The 23,155-nt window shown below is 42.5% G+C and overlaps 1 protein-coding gene across 2 annotated transcripts in view; it reads left to right on the top strand.

The window, feature by feature from the left end:
- The window catches only part of STAC (SH3 and cysteine rich domain), a 114,210-nt gene that overhangs the window by 6,474 nt on the left and 84,581 nt on the right, over positions 1-23,155 (top strand). For both annotated transcript variants that reach the window (XM_045003179.1, XM_045003178.1), the window contains one exon: positions 20,096-20,372. In XM_045003179.1, the coding sequence (XP_044859114.1) occupies positions 20,096-20,372 (277 nt within the window). The remainder of the gene's footprint in view (positions 1-20,095; positions 20,373-23,155) is intronic.

Genomic DNA, 23,155 nt, shown 5'->3' with positions numbered 1-23,155 from the left:
TGTGGGCCACATACAAGTAATAATATGACTAAATAACGTTTCTAAACAAAGATGTCAGTAGCAAATTCTGAGCTGACTTAAATGGCTTGCAACCTTGATGTTAATAGGATTGTGCATGGTTTTAATCTTGCAGTATTTGGTCTACAGTGTATAATGGAGATCTGTCTGTCCTGCATAAAGAGTTAATACTTTATGAAGCTTCATAGATGAGGGATAGGTTACTGGTCAATGAATATTTTAAAAGGGCAGGTAATATAGCATACAGTTATTGTTCCCCCCTCCACACTACTGAATAAATATCTAATATGCAAACTGCTACTATGATTGTCTTCAAGGGAATATAAAAAACAACTTAAAAAGAAAACCTAAGGGGAAAAAAAAGTCACTTCCTGTTCTTCCCCACAGGTGCATTACATGCCACTTCATAAAATGGTGAGTACAAATTGTGAAGGAATTAAAGTTGGTAGTGCTAAGGGGAAGAAAATGAGCTAAGGTATTGGGCTAACACATTTATTTGGGGGAGTATTTTAATAAAAGAATACAGAAGACATTTTAATTGCAGGCAAAATGGTGGTGTTCTAGCTCTATGAATAACTACATTTTTGGTTTCCCTCTACTGATATACATGTATATATTTTTTTCTTTTATCTTTGTCCTTTTCTTTCTTATGTCTCACCTATTCACCGGCTGACCAAATAGTCAGGGACTGCGTTATTTTCTCTATATATAATTAGGTTTGTGGCTCCTTCTGGGGCATCAGAATATTCAGAGTAAAATAGGAAGTCAATCTGTTTATTCTCCTTTCACCTATCCACCCTGCAATCCAGAGTAAAGAAAAATGCCTACTGTCTCTTGATGCACATCTGACTTAGCACCAGCAAGTAATGACTTGACTTTAGCCTTGTGTGAAAAAAATCTCAATGCCAGCAATAACAACACATTCGCCAAAATAGAAGCAATATTTTACTGAAACAAAAAAAGCAGTTTTTGCAGGTAGAAAGTTATCATTTTTTTCATGTGAATGCTCATAGAGCAAAATTTGGTTGGTTTGCCCATATGTACTTCAGATGTCGGACCACTGAGCCTCAATACTTACACTAGTGTAATAGGAGACCAAGGACCCTTGGCTGAGTCTTCAGCTCTGAAAACCTCCAATCCATATCTGTGATGAATATAAAATGAAGCTCTTGTGATGTTGGCATTGAGCGTTCAGACACTGTAAACAGTTTGCAAATCTGTTTAGAGAAAAAAAGCTATTGCATCTAAATTCATGAGCAATCATTCCCCCTGTTTAGGCTGCAAAGTTTTCTTACTGTATATAGGTCATGTCACAGTTGATCTGCTTTTTAACCAACTGTAGTGCTGTGCCAGACCTTATCAAATTGAATTCCTATCATTTAGGCTTTTGTCATTGATCAGTCACACTGTAGCTGTCATTAACAATTGTAATAATGGGGCTGTTTCCCAGCCATGGGAGCGTGACTTCCCAATGGAATTCCTAAGCAAGTCCTGTAGATGAGTGTTGGTGACAGCTCAGTAAGTTTTCTTGATACAGATAAGTTTCTAAATGGCATTTAGGAAGGGAGCATTATTAAAACACCACACATGCACTGCTTTATTAATGAGGATCATTTTAGCAGTCAACTGTTGTGAATGGAAAGCAAAATACTGCTGACCTTCAGTACATGCCAATTAGATTTGGTTCAGATAGGAGCAAAATGCTACACACTGGCACACTTTAGACTTCTAAATTCCATATACAGAAAATAATCCTTTTTTTCCAGCCATCTCTCAGAGTAAGACAAAGAAATATAGAGCTATGGTTCATTAGACAGAGCAAACGACAGTAGATGTACCTATAGCAAATGATGTTGAATAGAGTTTTAGGGCCAGGTTCTCATCTCAGTTACCCGAGTGAGATTCCATTCACTTCAGTAGAATTACATGGTCTAGCTGAGAGAGAAACTGGTCTTTATTGTGAGAGACTCGGAAATCTAAATTTCATCCCATTTGTATTACCCCAGTTTTCAAGGATCGTCCATTTCTGGAGTAATAGAAATGGGATGAAATGTAATAGGGCAAAGGACAAGCTCATGCACTTAAGGACTAACAACAAATTTTGCTATAAGCTGGGGACTTACCGGTTGGAAACAACGGAGGTGGGAAAGGACCTGGGTGTATTGCTTGATCACAGGATGACTATGAGCTGCCAATGGGATGCAGCCAGGGAAAAGGCTAATGCGATCCTAGGATGCATTAAGTGAGATATTTCCAATATAGATAAGGACATATTATTACCTTTGTACAAGGTGCTGGTGAGATCTCAGCTGGAAGATTGCATGCAATTCTGGTCTCCCTGCTCTTTTAGGCACTCACCTGGAATGTGGGAGATCAAGATTGAAGTCCTGACTCTGCCTGATTCAGAGCAGGGACTTGAACCTTGAGTGCAGGAGACTGGACTAAATGACCTCTCGAGGTCCCTTCCAGTTCTATGATCCTGTGATTCTAACATCCTAACTGAATGCCTTAACCAGCAAGCTATAAAGTCGGTCTCTTGAACTTGGCATTTTTGTGAAAGGTTCTGGCTTCATTCCACATCACAATGAAAACAAAGTTTGAAACCCCAGAACTTTTCACAAAACAGAATTGTTGTTTTCTGGCCAGCCCTAGTGGAAAGTTATGCATTGATGACAAAAACAGAAAGAAATATGACTATATCCAAGGCGCTCGATGAATCCTACATCAGTTTAATGAAATATGGGCATAGATGACACTTTGGCAGGTACCCAGCGGTTAAGTCTATCTTCAGTAGTTGGTCCTAATGACAAATATACTTATTTCTCATAGGTGTTGCACAGTCATTCACTTAATCTCTGCCTTCCAGTCTTCTTCTCTCTCCTCTCTGTTCCTCAGCTCACCCAAGTGCTTTCATCACAGAAGCCAGACCCAGACCTCAGATTTTTTGTACATACAAAACGTCCAGGGTCAAGCCTAGTTAAGTTAAAAGTTGCCTATAATGAAAATGGATGATAATCCTTTAGCGTAGGAGGGAGCTGGTTTATAAGTGCTGCTAGAACTGTGGAGCTCAAGTCATAAGTATTACAGCAGTAAAGCAAACTCCAGAGGCTTGACCCTCCATTTCCTTTATAAATGAGTCATGACTGCTTTCTTTACAAGAAATACATTGCTGCTGCTCCTCTACGGCCTGCTGTGTGCTCCCTTGTGTTTGCCCTGAAATGTTAAGCATTGTCCACCATGTTTGGATGTAAATTTGTTTCTCTCTTGGTATAACTTCATGTTGTTTTCTTTTTTTGTATTATACCTTATTTTCACAAGGAAAATGGAACTTGGGCAATCAGGTCATAGAAAATGTTAGGTATGCTAACAAAATGGATCTCTGACCTCCTCATGAGGGGTGTCTTCCTGGCATTTGGGCTTTGGTAGGCAGTAAGTAATGGGAGTGAAGGGAATGTTTCCTCCCTTTGAGTTTAAATGCACTGCCCACCCAGGCATTCCCAGCCCCTGCCTGTTCAAGCACAGGAATCAAAAAAACAGAAATCAAACTCAAGTCGCCCCAAAGTAGTGCAGAGTGCTACAACTACAGGCCAGGAATCCCTGCACATTACGTGGAATTAATTTATTTAAGTGACCATTGTGATTGCGAAAGCTTTCCAAATTCGCAACCCTCAGAACCAAAGTTATTTGTATATTAACAGAATAGGTACAGTATGGGCAGTGGCCATACAAGCTTTCTGATGGGCCAGGAGTGCTCAAGTGACACTCAAGTGCTCAAGCTTGTGTGTCACTTTAAGGAATTGAGTAGTTCTATTGACTTCAGTGGGATTACTCACATGCTTAAAGTCATGCATGTCCTTAACTGCTTTGCTGAGTCAGGTCTCTGGGGCACTGGTTGAGCATCCTATCCTATTCTTACGTGTGACTCACTAAGAAACTCAGAATCTCCCCACTCTGTGAAGTAAAACTCCACATTTTTAGCCCTGCAGAGCTGCATGATGATGGACATGGAAACTGTGAATGTTTACAGAAAAGCTGTTACTAGTCTAACACTTGAGCTATGTCTTCACTGGAGAAAAACGTGTATTTTTTGCGAGATGGGAGCCTGCCCAGGGACTGGGAAGCCCAGTGCTTCTAGACTCCCATGCCAGCTGACTCCCCAGGCTCTCTGACACCAAATGGTGAGCTAGCTGGTCAAAGCACCACAGAGCCTGGAGAGGCAGTAGGCCCAGCAGTCTGGCAGCCTTGGGGTCCTTGGCACCAGGGCAGTCAGTGTGGTGGGACCCTCCCAGCCCCTCAAACCTGGGAAGCCCTGGCACCTGCTGGCTGAAATTGACATGAATTTTGTCAGTTTCACACCTGCTATTCAGTGTTGGGCAGTGTGAAACTGACAATCCTGTTAATTTCAGTCAGCAGCTACTGGGTCCAGAGAGCAGATTTTCTCTCAGAAACATCAGAATTTCCCAAATGAAAAATGTACAGACCTTTCAGTTCAAAGGAAATTTTCTAAAGAATGCTTTTGTTCCAAATCAGAATGAAAACAAATGTTGAAATATCACAGTTTCCCGTGAACCAGTTTTGGACAGCTCTACTTAGAATAAACACCAAAGATATGAATTAGTGGCCAGAGGGCAAGTGAGGCAGTCAAGGGTATATGATAAAGTGCAGTGAGGGGATAAGTGAATTTATCAGATATTTCAGTATATATTTACACTGTAAGCTCTTTGGCACAGTGACTATGCCTTCTTACATCTCTATAAAGTGTCAGGATTTATATTATTATAATAATTCTCTGCCAAGTTAGATTGAAAGCCCCTGTGGGTGGAACATTGGCTATGTTTGTAGAGCACTGCGCATTACTGATGGCCCAATACATATGAACCAAAATACAGATTTAGATGGAAACTTTCTGCAGTGGAAGTAGGTTGATGTGGGGAACCCTAAGATTTGTTTTCAGCACTTCTACTCCAAGCTTCTGAACCATTTTGAAGCAGGAATTGAAAAAGAGATATCTCCACATGGCAGACAATACTAAAATTGGAGACCAGGGAGATAGTGAGGAATATGCAATCAGATTGGAAAGGTTTTGAATTGTTTAGGTGACCCTGCATTTGTCAATTATTTGCTAACTGGTCTAGGAACAAGAAACTAAGCTAGAGAACGTGTGCTAAATAGAACAATCATCTAGCTCACTGAACCAGATATAGGAGCTTTTGTGGAAAAATCATTCAAACCATCAGCATAAGGCTCAGCAGCAGTAAAGAGGCAAACTGGATGCAGGGTTGTATTAGCCATGCACTAGATATAAAACTAAGAAGGTGACACATTTGCTATATAAAGAAGCACTAGACTTCCTCCTCCCCCACCACCCAAACTCTTTACCCAGCATTGGCCATGGTACGTCAGGAAAGATATTACTCTCAAGAGGGTAGGGCATAAAGCAGCAAATATGACATCAAGTTGGAAGAATTTTAGTTATGAAGGAAGGATAAAGGAGCAAACAAAGCTGAGACTTGGAGATCACCTAAAAGACATTTAAAATTATGAAAAGGATAACAAAAATGGAGAGAGATTTTCACAATGATAAGAGCTTAAAACAAAGTGCTGGAGACAAGCTGCAGTATTTGGATGTGCGATTTCAGTTTTATGGGAAAGAACAGTTGTAGACTGGGAAACAGAGATTTGTATACTGAGGTCTGGTGGATAATTCACCCATAAAATGCAGATCCAGGCTCAGTTTCCAAACTTCTGCATAGCATTAGGGTTTCCAAGATTTTGGTTCAGGTCCATCTCTAGCGTAGTTTAACGCACAGCAAGTAAATAGGAAACCCAGATAGAACTAATACACATAAAAACAAATGACTGTGAGAGGCAAAGTAAGCAGGAAGTACAGACAAATGCAAGATGCACCTATGTTTGGTGCTGAAGAAGCAGAGGATTTACTGAGATGGTGAAAAATCAAGAAGCTGGAATTAAGATCATCCAGATAAGGGAAAGTACGTTGAGCCAGCTGGCCTTTTCCTGGTGCAAAAATCTTATTTTTATGAACAATGAAAGATACTAAAAGTATTTTTTTTCACTCTAGGGTTTAGTTCTGTTTATTTTTTCTTAAAGTCCTTACTCAGGCATAATTCCGAGCTGAAGTTAGTGGGAGTAAGCCATGAGCAAAGGATTTGGCCTAGTGACAGTGTTGTTGCAGAACTGAGCAGTTACATTTTTATTTGAAGCAATTTTAACAGGCAAGTTCTTAACCCCTTAAAGAGTGGAAACACTGATAGCATATTAACTGTAACGACTCCCAGGGATTTCTGGACCTTCCTTTTTATGTTCTAAAACAATACAAATGAGATTATATGTGGGATCTGGTGCTGATGTTATGTGTATCAGCCTCTATGCTAAATATATTTTCATACTTGATTCAACAGGCTGACATTTGAATATTATAAAATGGCTAACATTAAAAAACAACAACTCATGAACAAAATAAAATCCACTGGAAGTTTTCAGATGTAGCTGGGCCAAAGCTCTTTAGCTGAAGGGTGCCATGAAGCACAGGTGTATATGGGGCTTATGTTTAATTACTTATTTTTAACTTATAATGGGCAAAGTACACCTGAAGTAGAAAGTAATGTCACACATATCATCAGTACACAGATATTGTGTAGGGTTAAAGGCTTGGCACCTTACACTAGTAGAATCTTGACTCCAGTAGGATACTCAGGAGAGTAAGGTGAGCAAAATGTAGCCCCTGACTTGTTTTTTGTTTGTTTGTTTGTTTTAGTTTTGTTTTTTTATAAAATTCTCAATGGCCAGACCCTTAGCTAGTGTAAATCAACATAGTGCTGTTGACTTCAGTAGATCTATACAACAGCCTGGGATCTGGCCCTTTATTCTCAAAAAGAAAAGAAAAAAACCCACCTGGTACCAGTACCTATACAGTAATACTTATTAACTATTAAATAACTGTCAAGGTTTCTACTACCAGGAAATCACTGTGCCATTTAGAAAAGAGAAATCCAAGCGGGGCGGTGAAATAATGAATTCCTAGATGAGACCTTAAAGATAACAGTTCAACTTCAGGGCATATTGAAGCCTGGTCTACACTACGCGTTTAAACCGGTTTTAGGAGCGTAAAACCGATTTAACGCCACACCCGTCCACACTAAGAGGCCCTTTATATCGGTATAAAGGGCTCTTTAAAACGGTTTCTGTACTCCTCCCTAATGAGAGGAGTAGCGCTAATATCGGTATTACCATATCGGATTGGGGTTAGTGTGGCCGCAGATCGACGGTATTGGCCTCCGGGCGGTATCCCACAGTGCACCACTGACCGCTCTGGTCAGCAATCTGAACTCGGATGCAGTGGCCAGGTAGACAGGAAAAGCCCCGCGAACTTTTGAATATTTCCTGTTTGCCCAGCGTGGAGCTCCGATCAGCACGGGTGGTGATGCAGTTAAAAATCAAAATAAAGAAAGAGCTCCCGCATGGACGATGCGGACGTGATCGCTGTAAGGGCAGGCAAATCTGTTCTATCAGCGCTCCGTTACAGAAGACGAAATTCAAAATCATTTTTTAAATATCTCCAGACAGATGCCATAGCAGGGACTCAGCGCACTGCTGCGTGACAAGCGTAACGGAAAGCCAAAGAATCAAATGGACATTCATGGATTGGAGGACTCAAGCTATCCCACAGTTCCTGCAGTCTCTGAAAAGCATTTGCATTCTTGGCTGAGCTCCAAATGCTTCTAGGGTCAAAAACAGTGTCCGCGGTGGGTCAGGGCATAGCTAGGCAATTTACGCACACCCCCACCCACCCCCAGAAGTGAAAGGGAAAACAATCCTCTCTTGACTCTTTTACATGTCACCCTATCTTTACTGAATGCTGCAGATAGACGCGATGGTGCAGCACTCAACACCAACATCCTTGCTCCCCCCACGCTATGGATGGCTGATGGTACAAAACGACTGGTATCCGTCCTCATCATCAGCCTATTGGCACATGGGGCAGTACAAAAGGACTGGTAACCATGCTGACTAGCATCTGTTAGGTCAATCAAGGGCGCCTGGCCCTAATTTTTCCTGGTAGATGGTACAATATGGCTGATAACCATCGTCATCATAGCAACAGGGGGCTGAGCTCCATCAGCCCCCACCCTTCATGTGTAAAGAAAAGATTCAATTGCCCCTGAACTAGCAGAGGGATGCTGGGCTCCTCTCCTACACACTCCTTACTGTCCTGTCTGGACTATCATAGCAGCTGGAGGCTGCCTTCCACTCATATCTCACTAACAAGTCACTGTGTCTTATTCCTGCATTCTTTATTACTTCATCACACAAGTGGGGGGACAATGCTACGGTAGCCCAGGAAGGCTGAGGGAAGAACGGAATCAACAGGTGGGGTTGTTGCAGGAGCACCCCCTGTGAATAGAATACAGCTCATAATTTCTGCAGGATCTGACACAGAGCAGCTGTGCTCTCTGGTTCTCTGATACAGTGGTTCTCTAGTACACTTGCCCATATTCTAGGCAGGACTGATTCTATTTTTAGATACCAAAAAGGAGGGATTGACTCAGGGAGTCATTCCCAATTTTGGCTTTTGCGCCCCTGGCTAAGAGCAGCCAGGGGCACTTATGACAGCAGCAAATGGCACAGTGCAAAAGGACTGGTAGCCACGATCATCTTATTACCAATTTATGGTATGGTAGATGGTACAATATGGCTGATAACCATCTCTGCTATCATGCAAAAGCAAAAGCATGCTGCTGTGTAGCGCTGCTGAATCGCCTCTGTGAGCGGCATCTAGTACACATACGGTGACAGTCACAAAAGGCGAAACAGGCTCCATGATTGCCATGCTATGGCATCTTCCAGGGCAATCCAGGGAAAAAAGGCATGAAATGCTTGTCTGCCGTTGCTTTCCCAGCGGAAGGAGTGACTGACGACATTTACCCAGAACCACCTGCGACAATGATTTTTGCCGCATCAGGCACTGGGATCTCAACCCGGAAATTCAAAGGGGCGGGGGAGGCTGCGGGAACTATGGGATAGCTACGGAATAGCTACCCACAGTGCAATGCTCCAGAAATCGACGCTAGCCTCGGACCGTGGACGCACACCACCGATTTAATGTGTTTAGTGTGGCCACGCACACTCGATTTTATACTATCTGTTTTGTTAAACCGGTTTATGTAAATTCGGAATAATCCCATAGTGTAGACGTACCCTGAGATGCAAAAGACATACTAATCATGTGCACTGTCGTAATGAGGACCAACAATGGCAAGACTGGCTGCTTAGCAACCAGATGACTGAGGTGAAACCCAAAGTACAAAACCAGAAGGTGTAAACAAATATATGTATTTTAAACAAAGTTGCAGGAATGTTTGGAAAAAATGAGAAAGTTACTATCAACTGTCTGTTACTTAATGTGTCAGCTTTCATATTAGATTTCTGGGCAAAAAAGAAGAGTCAGCTGACCCACAGTGACAACAAAATGAGTCATAAAGGGTTTTTTTAGTTTTTTCCGGTGTAGAGCATCTTTTACAAGCTAAATTGCAGAAGATGTGCTGCAACTGTTGCCACGTGTGTTAAACAAGACATTCAACAGCCTACAAGATTTACAGTCTCCCTCCCTGTTCTTGGGGCCAGCAGCTCTTTTCATTAGGTGATACATGAAAAGAGGCAGAAGAGGGTGATGCATTCATGAGCCCTGTTGTAAAACAAACAACACGCTTTTGTCATGGAGGTTGTATTTAGTTTAAACTGTAATGTGTTGTGACTTATACACATGTTTACAAAGGAAGAAGAATTGACAGTCACTGGGCAGAGTGCTATGAGCTCATCAGATGTTATTTATTTTCAGACTTTTAATGTAATTTTCATGATTTGGATGGCAAGCTATAGAATCAAATAGATGAATTCTTTTCTGACCGACAATCTGATGAGAGATTACAGTATGTTGAAATGTTGCACACCAGGGCTTTAGAAGGACTATTGAAAGAAGGGCTTGTTTACGCTTACAGAGCTGCACTGGGGCAGCTGCTCTACTGCAGCACTTAGGGAAGACACTTGCCATTGGAGATGTTTGTTGCTAGCAGCTGCAGATTGGCTACATAACATTGTAGGCAGTCTCATCATAGCGTTCCCTCTATAAACGTATCAAGCTCAGTCTTGAAGCCAGTTAGGTTTTTTGACCCCACTGCTCCCCTTGGAAGGCAGTTCCAGAATTTCACTCCTCTGATGGTTAGAAACCTTCATCTAATTTCAAGCCTAAACTTGTTGATGGCCAGTTTATATTCATGTAGTTGTAGTTTGGGTATCTCATGCTTCCATTCTACTATGAGATGGTCTCTCCAGATAGATTTCATCTCCTGAGATGCACCATGGCCCTGTGACTATGATGATGCATTGCCTCCTCTCACCAAGAGGGGAGATCATGTAGTGCATCGTGGAAGGTGTCCAACCAGGGAGTTCAGCCTAGATGAGAGAATGAGAACAGGAGGCACCTGAGCTACAGCTTCCAGGAGGCACTTTAGTGGCATTTCAAAATATTTTAAATTCTGTTTTTCTCAGAAAACTCAAAATTTTCCATGGAAAAAAAGTCCTATTTTTCTGACTGGCTCTAATCACAAGGCTGTTCAGTTCCTATGTGCATGTTGATTATTCTCTTACAAGCTCTCCCTGGGTACGTGTCCACATCACATTAACCACCACCACAGTTCGCACCCTTGTTCTCAACCTCAGCAAAGGCCAAGGATTAAATGGGCATGAAGAATGAACTACCCTTTCACCCTAAAGACAAGGTTTGAGGCACACTGGTACAGGAGTGTGGGGACGCTTGTACTGTCAATTTCTGTGCTGAATTTGTTCCCAGAATAGACAAAAGATTTCATTCCCCAGGACTATCTGACATATTTCACTGGCACTAAATTCTCATGCACATGCCCCTTTTCCCCCTTTCGTTTGCATTTTCACATACATTGGCACTTCTTTGTTCTTTTTAAGATCAGAAACTGCAGTGCCCCAATGCTTCCAGCCCAAATGGAGCTGGAAGTACTAGAGAACATGAGATTTCCAGCCTAGTTATGCTGAGTTATCAAGAGGTTCATATGGTACCGTCAAGGTTTGGATGAGCGGACAGTTTGGATACCTATCAAAAGATTTGGTTTGGATACTTTGGTTTGGATATTTTGATCAGATATGCACATCAAACCTGGAATGAGGCTAAGCATTGTAGCTCCCATTGACTTCAGTGGGAGTGCTGAGTGTTCAACATTTATTAGGATTCGGCCCTCTGAGTTCCTTAAGCTTTTCCACTATGGCTATTTGTATTACAGTAATATCCAGATCAGGCCTCTGTTGTGTTGGGCACTGTGCAAAGACTAAATAAAAGATAAGCCCTGCCCCAAAGAGTTTACACAATTCAAAAGCTGTGTCGAACACAAAGTCAGGAGAGAGCAGGAAGCTAACGGTGACCGTAAAATGAACACAGAGCTTCATGTAATAGCGAAGGGTACAATTTGGAGGCTTTGTAGTCATGTGTTCTTTGTTAAATTAGATAACTGAACAAGAGATGTAAATGAATTGCTAACAGGCCACCTGCCTGGCCATTATCATTAGGCATGGTGTATAAGATTTTGCCTTTGACTAGTTCAATACAGTATCCAGGCAGGCAGTTTGATGACTTTCTTAAACAAAAATAAATGTATTAGTTATAATGTTGTCTAGCTAATCTGCTGGGAAACCACACAAATATAATCCATAATGGATTCTATAGGGATGGTCACTCCCTTTGACTGTGATGGATAAGGATGTGTTTTCCCAAGAAGGCTGGATAGTCAACCCTCGAAAAAAGGCATTGGGCGAGGTCTCAGCTGCTGTAAATTGGCATCAGTTGAAGTCAGTTGAGCTACACCACTTTACATCAGTCAAGGATCTGTCCTATTTATATCTATGCTGCGTACATGTTGAAAATAAATCTGTTTTGCTCACAGGTTTAGCGTGGAGTTTTTGCGCACACAAAAATAACTAACTTGAATTTTTTAAATATCTTTTTATCTGGCCAATGGTCTAGATTGTGTCCCATTAAACTGTCAGAAATCTGTAATATTACTGAAAGGAGATGTAGGCTTTGAGATAGTTTTAATCACGAATTTGCCTATTAAAATCTTGATGCAATGCCTTTTTAAATCAAAGCCAGAAAAATAATGTATCCAGGCTTAAGAAATCAGTTGTCTTTGTGGGTTTTTTTTTCAATTTGAACAAGATAAACATGTTTGATGCTTACGTCCCATAAGCACTTCACTGACATCATGGACCAGATCCTCCCTCGCTGTAGATCAGCATACCTCTGTTGAAACAAATTCACCTAGGCTAATCAGCACCAGCTGGGAATCTGGCCCTATATGTAACATGCAGATCTTGAACAAATCTTGTTAACATCAACATACACAAATGTATTCCAGAAGATGATAATGTGAATTGAATGCTTCTTGGCCCAGAAAACAAAGTGTACTCGGTAGAAGATCATCTGTTTATCAACCATTTGTTCTTCCCCTTATTTGACATGCTTTTGGTCATAGTCCTCATGGTAACAGATAATGCACCTGACATGTTGTTTGGTGAGTCTGGAGAATGCTGCCTGAGCCTTGTGCACTGAGGTCCTCCCCTTGCTGCAAAGCAAGAGTCTAATGCTTTTGAATATGACTCTGAAAAGCTGGAGGAAAAAATTGGCTCTGTCAGGAAGGGCAGGGTGGTCTGTCCGTGCTGCATTTTTATTCTCTGCATTGTCAGTGAACAGAGTTAAGCAAAACTGGTGCATTTCTGTAAAATTTGCAGAGGGAAAAAATATGTGTGGGCGATTCAGTCCAATTTCCTCAATATCCTTCATTATTTGTAATTCACACCGTGCTATCAGTAGCACTTGACTAAATAAAGGGAAAGGGAAAGGAAGCGTGCTTTCTTTTTCTTGTTGGTTTATTTTTGGCAGTGTAGTGGGAGAGGAGATGACTAGAGATAAGGGCTAAACCATTTGGCCTTGGAGAGTCATGCAGTGAATTCACTCACTGCCCTCTTGGAGTGGGAATGTAGTGGCACAAGTCCTTTACTGGCCTCCCTGGACGGGGAGGTGCAGAGCCAGCCTCCAAAACTGACAGTGGGGGCAGTTGGGTAGAGGATGGAGCGAGGCAGGCTGGGAAATGTGCTGGGCTGCCCTGTCTCTTGGGAAACCTCCACAAATGCTGCTCCAGATTGCAAAGCAGAACTTCCAGGAGAGGGCAGCGATGGTGACCCAGGGACCTCTTGGTGACAACTGGCAGAGGGCACAGGGGCACATAAGGGTTACAGGGGTCCCCCGACTAGTATCTACATACTTGTTCACCAAAGAGTGTCAGGTAAGGTCTGTGATGAAAGCCTGTGTCACACGGTCATCATACTCATTGTGAAATGTATGTACAGATAATATGTAAGGAGTTGGGTACTTAAGGGGTGCAGCTTAGGGCTGGTCATCAGAAAAGGTGAGAAACAGGTTAGGCTCAGGCAAGAGATCTTGGTCTACCTGTACACATGTCAGTTCAGCACTGTTTGGTTCACAATGGGAGTCCATTTACAGTCTGAGCAAAATGCTAGTGGAGCGATTGCAAAGTCTCCAGGGAGGCCACTAGACAGGAAAGTGCAAGCAGCAGGGGTTAGCCTGTGTACAAGTGCAGGCCAGGGATTTTTGGAATATACCTGTAGGGACAGAGGAAAACTCTGGGTCTTTCCACTGAGGAGGCAAGAAGACAGCGTGCTTGATTCATGAACAAAAGATCCCAGTCAAGCCTGACTGTAATATGCTGGCAGGATTTTGGGTGAGCTTTTTGCTCTTATGACATGACAGTGTTTTATTCATTAAGTTTAGGCTTCAGTATGTCTGTTATGGTTTTTTTTAATGTAACCTGTTGTTTCCAGTACTTCTGTTTGCTGTCATGTGAATCTCTGTTCTTTGTTAAATAAATGTATACTTGGTTTCCCTATAAACAAGTTTAAGTGCTGTGTGTTAAGCAGAGCTGTGTTCTGTGGTGTAACTGATAAGCTGCATTGAATGGTTCCTTTGGGAATTCTGTGAATGGCCGGTGGAACAGAAGCTGGGCACTCTAGGGTGACACTTGTAGGATTCAGAGGTTGGTGTAACCTGTAAAGAGAGAGCGGGGCCTGCAAGGCAGGGCTTGTGTTGCCAGAGGTTTGTGGCTAGTAGCTGATCTGCAGCAGACACAGACTAGGGTTCCTCACACTAAGGGCAGGTGGTAGCCATGTGCCTCACAACCCGTGGGCACTCCCCAGGAAGCATTACAGTCCTCTCCCAGGGAGAACCCACCCTCTGGCCCCAGAGAGAGGAGTGCAATCTGCTGCCATTGCTGGTGGAGAGCAGGAGCCAAGGAGCAATCTGAGTGGGAATATAAAGTAAACTCCACAAGAGGGGAGGATGAATGAAATGTAAAGCAGGACCTTGATGGTGAGCCCAAGAAGCTTAAAACTGATGTGGTGGAGGCAGAGAAGCCAGCCGAGGGATTCAGAGTGGGGTTACACCATCAGTTAATTGAGCATGGGATATTTTTGAAGTGGACTGAACAGGGTGATGTGGGTGGTGCTACAGAGGTGGAGGAGAAGGTGGTGGTAACAACAAGTGAGACAGGACCAAATTATTTCTTAGTTGCATGAAACCAGAATTAAAGAGGAACCAAAATCTCTGGGCTCCTCTCACTTTCCATGTGTATCTTAAACCAAAGAAGTAACAAACAGTTGGCTGCTTCCATTTTCTAAGACAAAATTCAGTCCTGGTACAGCCAGGCACAACTCACATTGAACCCAGTGGGAATTGCACCTTTTCCTACTAGGGCACAATTTCACCCGCAGGGGTTTTGCTTCCACTTATTTCTCTGTTGTTTGAGAGGAGCCAACTTTAGGGCCCCAGAGTTAGAGCAGAGTATGAATGTCCAAGCGGACCCATATGCTTACAATGATGCCACTATTTCTAATAGATCACCAGTAAATCCAGAGAGGCATCAGGATACTCACAGTAAATCCATAGGGAATAAGGAACAGAAGAAACAATGTGAGAATATTATTTCTGTGGAGCTACCAGAATCTTTGGGGTGAGAAAACTCAGTGAGACAGTAGGGGAGGAAGAGATTGTGGTATAAGATACCCAGGAAAAGGTTAATCAGCTCTTAGAAGTTGCTATTGCAGTTATCTGAGTCCTGCCCTCAGGGTACAGTATGTGCAGTCAGCGTTTGTTTAGATGATATAATGCTTTTAACTAGGGATTTGCAAACTTTTGTGCCTATTTTCAAAGGCACAGAAACATCCTAGGTTTCAAATCAGACAGTGAACTCAAGCCTTCTAGGGTTCATATGTGTGATTTTATTGCAAGTCTTGCAATATTTGGTTGGGGAAGGGGGTGTCTTAAAACCCCAGTTTCTGAATGCAGGAGTATCTCAGCTTACTTTTTATTTTATGTATAAGTGGAAGTTTCTAGCTCTTATACTAAGTAAACCTGAAGCTGAAAACCAAAAAAGTATCCCACATTTATTAGCTTAAAAATCATGAGATGTCTTTAAGTAATCTAATGAGGGGTGGGGGGGTTCAGGCCTTGACTCATTATTTTCAAATTGTTGGGTTGGCAATACTAGAAGTTTGGGTTGCTGCCGTCTTCTGCAGAAGCAACACTAGGGTGACCAGATGTCCCGATTTTATAGGGACAGTCCCAATTTTGGGGTCTTTTTCTTATATAGGTTCCTATTACCCCCCACTCCCGTCCTGATTTTTCATACTTGCTCTCTGATCACTCTGAGCAACACTGAGCTAGGATCAAGATCTAGGTCTAAACTTTGTAGCTCAAATTTCTTTCCATGTGTGACTTAAACCAGAGAAGTAACAAACAGCTGGCCGCTTGCATTTCTAAGACAAAATTCTTAGGTGTTCAAATCTGGGGGTTTGTTGTGGGCTTGTCTCTAGAGAGAGATTAAAAATCTTGAAACTGTACGTTTTTGCTCTGATGAGAGAAAATGTACAGAGCCTGATTCTGATCTCACTTACACCAGCTAAACATATTAGCTTCGGTAGGTCAGTAGCCTCACAGCAGCATTAAATTCGTATAAAAGAGATAAAAATCAGGCAAACCGTGTATGTAAATGTTTCATGGCATGTCTTTTAAGATCTCTTTCAGTGTTTGCAAAATGAATTAGCTTAAACAATTGCAAAGATATGGAAAACAGAAATCTTTGTTTAAAGAATCAGTGTTCTTTTGACTGCAGCATAATCATATATGTGATTTATATTTTACATCTTTTGCCATTTACATTTTCACAAAAGTCTTCAACTCTCCCCAATTAGCTGGTTGCTTGCATCATCCTCCCTCTAGTACAGGGATCTCAAACTCAAATCACCACGAGGGCCATGTGAGGACTAGTACATTGGCCCGAGGGCTGCATCACTGACACTTTCATATAAAGGTACAAAAGACCCCCCCCAGTCCACCCCTTCTAAGAGGCCCCACCCCTGCCACACCTCTTCCCGTGCCTTCCTCGCCCCCATTCCAAACCCTTCCCCAAAGTCCCCACCAAAACTCTGCCCCCTCCCTGCACCTATTCCAACCCCTTCCCCAAATCCCTGTCTCTTCTCTGCCTCCTCCCCTGAGCATGCAGATCCCCGCTCCTCCCCTGTCCCTCCTGGAAAGTGCTAAGCACCACCAAACAGCTGTTTGGCGGCGGGAAACGCTTGGAGGTAGGCAGAGGAGCGGGGACGCGGCATGCTGGGGAGGAGGAGGGGCAGCGAGGGAGGGGAGCTTGGTAGCCACAGGAAATAACTCTGGGGTGGCATGGGAAGCTTGGCAGGCGGAGCATGGCAGGCCGCAGGAAATAACCCCGCGGGCTGCGTGTTTGAAACCACAGCTCTAGTAGATTAAGATAAACCAGAAGCAAAGATATGCATTCACATCCGATAGCATACTTAGGGTTCTTTAATGGGCCAATTTCTCCTCACAGTGTAGTTACAGATAAACAGCTTCAGTCAAACTTTCAAAACATGGGGCCTAATTCTCCATTGCCTATGTGTAACCCACACACCTCCTGGGTGTGGTGCTCTGTCCCATGTAGTGGCACCAAGACCACTTAAAGATTAGTGAGTTTTGTCTAAAGCCTTAGCTTAGAGCCACATGGCTTTTAGCTCATGTACAAAGCTCATGTACGAAGCAACAGAGGGCCCAGGTTCGATTCTACTGCCAACGACTGGGGTCTGTCAGTGTTACATATGCACCTTGTGCTGTCATTTATATCTGTGCATAGTGGGTAAAAAAAACCAACACTGCCGTATCAGGTTTTGCACTTAAGTTGCACACGTGTAATTAACTACACAAGGTGCAAAACTGTAGAGAATCGGATCTAGGGCTTCCAAATATGTTCATTACTATGCATATATAACCACTCAGGCTACAATTTTTGCACATGTACTTGCGTATAAAGTTACAGGATTTAGATGTTTCATCAAGTGGAATTTCAAATGGGATCAGAATGTGCAAATTCTATCATTTTGGTAACTGTGCACAAATTGCATAGTCAAGAGAATTTGCATGCATAAATTTGCACACACACAAGTGGCACTCAAGTTGTGGCTTTTTTGAAAACTTTGGGCCCCTCTGTCTTGGTTTCAGTGGAGCTCTTCTCTGGTAAACGACACTGTATCTGAGACTGAGCAAATAATATTCAATGAATCTTAATCTGTCGAACTAGACAGGGGTTTTTTTGTGAGGGGGTTGTTTTGTTTTGGTTTTTTGTACTAAAACACTTTATTGTACAGCTGAGTCTTCTGCCCATGGCGGAAGCATAGTAATGTTTGAGATTTAATTAACTTCATGTGGCACCGCAGAAATGGGTAGCAAATCAATAATGAATGCCATTACAGTCACCTTATGCTGCTATAATTCTCTGTGTTTGGTTGCACTAATGAGGTCTTGTTTCTTTGAGAAGCACTTCAATAGCAACCAGGAGATTATTTTTTTAATTGCTGATCTCATGTCTGTCACTGGGGATATGAAGTAACCTCAGCTGAGACTCTATTAGTGTGGGCCAATGGTTTAAGACCCAAGAGGGAGGATATAACCCATTTTGCTGGTGCTGTTGTACAGTGTTTCTCAGGCTGAGAAATTCTAAGTATTAAGCTTCAGCTGATGTCGCTGTGGAAATCGGCAGCTACTTTGTCCTTGTGCTTGGTAGTTAACCATTTGATCTCTGTTTGGTAATGATTCTCCTGGAGAGTAATGGAAGTAGGTGAGTCTTTAGCAAACACTTTAGCATTTGCTTTGAACATCTCCTCAGGGCTCTTTCTGCATGCCAAGAAAGAAAATGTATCTGACAACTCACTTTAGGGATTGTCAGGATCTCTTCCAGGAAGGACTTATCAATATGGAGACTCTGACATCAAAGCACTCTCCAGAACAGTTAGTGTACAGTTGCAGAGTGAGCGGCAGGCCAGTGTGCTGTATGTTCACACCCGGACTTGCCACGCACGAAGCCTCCATGCACAAGTCACTAGTGAGAAAAAGTTAACTAAATTGAAGGGTGTAAAACAGGAGTGCTGAGAATTTTACAACACAGCAACCTGGACTGTTGTTAACCTGGAGAGCTGAGCTAAAGCAGCAGAATCTCCTTTCATGTTCATCGAACCAGTGGAATTTACTATGAAGAAATATAGGAAAAGGGCCTGAGTATCCCTTGTGCCAGTTCATATGGCTGCCTGGTGTGGAGTAGAGGCTGCCTCCCATTCATAACAGGGAGACACACTATTTTATGAAGCCCCTGGCCACTAATATCTGCTATAGGCTTCATAATAAAAAACAAAACAGAGAGGAGCAGAGGTGGAAAGTGGTTATAACAGAGCCTCAAGGCCACTACATCAGGTCTCATGCCAGGATTACAGACCTGTACCACGCACTTTCAGGAAAGTATGTAAGCTCATTCCCTTCCATTAATTTGAATTATCACTTCCAATCGCCATTGTTTCCAGTGTAAATAGTTTCTAGTCTAAACAAATGCTCCTAGTTAGCACAGACAGACTGTATGTGGCATGGAAAATTTCATGCTACACTGCATTGGCCAAGAAAATAACGCCCAGCGTTGCTGTAGTTGAAATAATACTGTGTGATAGGCAAAATGGACATGCTGTATGTCAGAGATAAATGAACATGAAAGGAGATGCAGCTTATGGTTTTCCCAGCATGCTTTTCTTTCCCCTGACTGCCCTCTTTAGACTTCAGAGCCTGTCACATCTGCCAACTTCTGTAACTCACGCCACGATAGGTACCAGACCTCACCCACTGCTTTTCACAGCACTGCTAATTCTTTGGGGGGAGCACCGATGCAGTAGCAAAGCCACCCTGAATTACAGGAAAATGACACAGTCATTCTGATAAAATGTATAGTGCTGTAACTCTTCATCTTCACTAATTTTTCTTTTTAAAACCAGGATTTCTAGGACAAAAACCAGTAAATATTGTATCTGTTTGCACTGAATTGTAAATTAAGACGTTTAAAAAAATACATAATCTACCTCACTGAATTCATTCCTCTTCCAGCATCCTTTAACAGCTGTTCTTGAAATAGCTTTACCTGCTACTCAAGGACTGTACATAGTGTATGGCACTTTAATTTCTGTCATGCTTGAACACAAAGGAGCATATATTCTCCCCAGGATGTATGTGCATAATACTCTGTAATGACTTTGTTGTTGCACCTATTAAGAAGGCAGCAATAGAGCCTACAGGAGTAATGAGTTTGTTAGAGCCTACAGGAATAATGAGTTTCTCCTTGCAAGCTCTTGTCTTAACTCTCAAGTTGCTAGTTGGATTTTGGAGTGGATTATGTAGCTCACTGGAGGGGAGTCATTACATTGCACTCCCATTACTGGGATAATCCATTCCCAACATACTGTTAATATCAGTGGGAATTTACATGTACGCACAAAGTCAGCAATACACCTCACAACATGACCCTGACCTGCTGTGTGTTTAAAAAAAAAAGTGACCAATTCTTCTGTTATTGCATTGCAGCTCCAGAAGCTGAAAAGATCACTTTCTTTCAAGACCAAAAGCTTACGGAGTAAAAGCGCAGACAACTTTTTCCAGAGGACTAACAGTGACGTGAAATTACAAGTTGATTTGCTGCCTGAGGTGAGCACCAGCATCGGCCAGCTCCCCAACTCAGAGAGCCAGACCTCCACACCCATCAAACTCCAACAGCAGTCAGAAAGCAACCAGGTTCATGTTTTCCAGGAGCACATCTTCAAAAAACCCACTTTCTGTGATGTCTGCAACCACATGATTGTTGGTAAGAATTATTTTGTTTGCGTGTGAGAGAGAATATGCAGAGTGGCCTTCCCAGACCATACATGACCACAGAGATGTTCTTGACAGTACTAGTCCAAAGCAACTTGGACTGATGATCCACACCAACCAGCACACATTGACATGATCATGGGCTCCTTGATCTCACACTTTAAGCTGTGTAGTTAACATAGGTTGCAGCTTGACCCAAATAACAGATATCTCCCCATGATGACACGTAGGTATCGCAACTCAGAAGCTATGAAGCCAAATTTTGCCCTGTTCGGTTTTGATGAGCATTGGTTCCGGTTGGCTGTATTGCTAGAAAATACGGTAAATGTCATTCATTATAATGAATCAAATCGAATGAAAGTCCCACACTGTTTCACTGCATTCCAAAGTGTTAATTACTATTCTGATTCACCCTACAGAGATTATGTGTAAATTTGCCCAAGTGTGGAGGCTTGCCACACCAGCTTTGCAATAGTGCTGCAGAAGAAGAGGTAGAGAGAGGGGTGCAGGCAGGATGGCGGCACAGAGGCTGCATCCTCTACATGTCATGGAGGGTGGGGGTCCGTGCCAGCCATCGATAGGCCAACAGGGAGGTTGTTACTTGAGAATGTTGGCCGGCACACTCAGTGTTGCAAATGATTCACTTCACCTGGGATGATTATCCTCCCACATACAATGATGTAAAGCAGGAGCAATTCCATTGAAATCAATGGAGTTATACCACTGTAAAAGTGAGTAAGTGAGAAGAGAACCGGGCCCATGTTATTCCTCAGGAAAAATTAGAGTGGGGCAGTGAATACTTTCATGTAGAAAAAGTGACACTCTTCCTTGGCTCAAGTATTAGACAGAAACCTGCAGCAGCGCATATTCTTCAGCATGGTGGCAGATTTCAAAATGCCAGGTCTGGTGTGAGAAAATACATTTATTTTCTGAGCTGTACGTTGGACCAGTGCAAACTAGTGTAACTCCATGGAGTTCTGGGGAGCTGATGAGGATGTGGCCCCCTGTCTGTTGTGAGGTTCTCTGGCTCCCTTATCTGAAGATGCTAGTATGTTCGTTTTTTCAGTGTGTGGCGTTGGTGGTGTCCTGTCTTAGCTAAGTTTTCCAGTGTTTCTGGGGCCCAGGGCCCTCCTGAAGAATTTTTAAATGGATGGTGGGCCAACAGAAGACTACATTGCCCAGGACTTCAGCTGTATTTAGTGATATTCCTATTGTGATGCTTTCCAAGGGTACTCAGGGTTGTCAGGCACCTCACCACTACCTTAGCATGAAGGAGTCTTGTCTGTGCTTGCTGTGGGTCAGCTTCCTGAAACCACCAACCTCTGGCAGCACAAGCACTGCCTTCCAGGCCTCTGTAGGTCTTGCTTTCTTTGTACAGGTAGCGATAGGCACACACCACCTCCCAAATCCTCAGAGCATTACCTGCAGTGTCTAGCCCTTTCTCCAATGAACACCCACTGAATTACCTAGGCTTGCTGTTCCCAAAGGAACAGTGCACACGAGTTTGTAAGATTCAATTCAGGCCATTCATTTTGCTTAACACTACAGCACTGAGATGTATTTATGGTGAAAATAAGAATAAGTTTATTATCAAAGAACAGAGATTCCAATGATGGAGAGTAAGAATATTGGAAACAAATGGCTACATACAAAACAAAATCATGACATGCTTTCTAGAGGCTGCAGTGAAATAACAGATTAACCTTCTCTCTAAAGAAGCTTATCTCACCCAAAGTCTACTCCAGCATTTTCAACCAAGCCTGGTTGTGACCCCTTTTTCAGAAAAGAAATTTGCTGTCCATTTAACTCCTTGGTGAGGGATGCCCAGGCATCTCCTTTGTCTTCCTGATCCCCCAAATATACTCAAGCAAACTTTTGATGTGCATCTCAAGATATGGTTCTCTCCAGCGGCTGTCTTTTTCTTACTGTTAGTTTCTTTCTGAAGTTCTTACAATTCTTCATTTGCATTCAGTTCAGACTGACGATAGGAGACCCACTTTGAATGAGACAGTAACCAATTTATGTGTAAACAGATGGATAAACATCTCTGGACTGACAGACCCTGTTTTTCACCTTCACTGGTGACCAGTGCCTTGATACAGACTCAACAGATTTTCAGTGTATAAGCATAACTCCTTGCACAACATCCATACATGTATTTTGTGATGATATTGCTGAGCAGTGTGACACTGGCTTTCATCTGAGGCCTCACATGACATTTTTTTGGTGAACTAGACTGTACGTACTAGAATCAGGAGGACCCAGTAAGCCTTCTGTACCTCCTTGCAGAAGAGGTTCTGGGGTCACACCTGTTCTAAAAAGGAAGCCTTTGAAATTAAAATGTATTTTAAATAAAGTTTAAATATAATGTGGGAGTTGAAGACAGTGCTGCTTGCTGATCTTGGGCATACAGGACTAAGTTCTATCTGGGGACGGGTCATCAAGTACTATTATGTATAAGGTTTATAGCCTTAAAAAATCTTGAGAGGAGGAGAATAGTTTCCTGTTTGAGATCAGAGGCCAGAAGGATGAGACAGAGTATTAACACCATGGAATACTAGAGGCCCAGAGCAAAAGAAGTATGGCTGGTGTGGGTCTCACTGAGGACAACAGGTTATTTAAACCAAACAGACCAATGTGGATTTGATCTCAAATATTAGTTTTAAAAATGTATACAGCTGAGAATATAAGCTCAGAACAACTCCACATTTTAACTGTCTCTTGCTAATGCTGTGAATGATGTAGATTAGTAAGACTGCAAACCAATACAATTCC

Source organism: Mauremys mutica, chromosome 2, assembly GCF_020497125.1.
Source record: "Mauremys mutica isolate MM-2020 ecotype Southern chromosome 2, ASM2049712v1, whole genome shotgun sequence".
In the NCBI taxonomy this organism is placed as follows: Eukaryota; Metazoa; Chordata; order Testudines; family Geoemydidae; genus Mauremys; species Mauremys mutica.
This window is presented reverse-complemented; position numbering and strand designations above follow the sequence as displayed.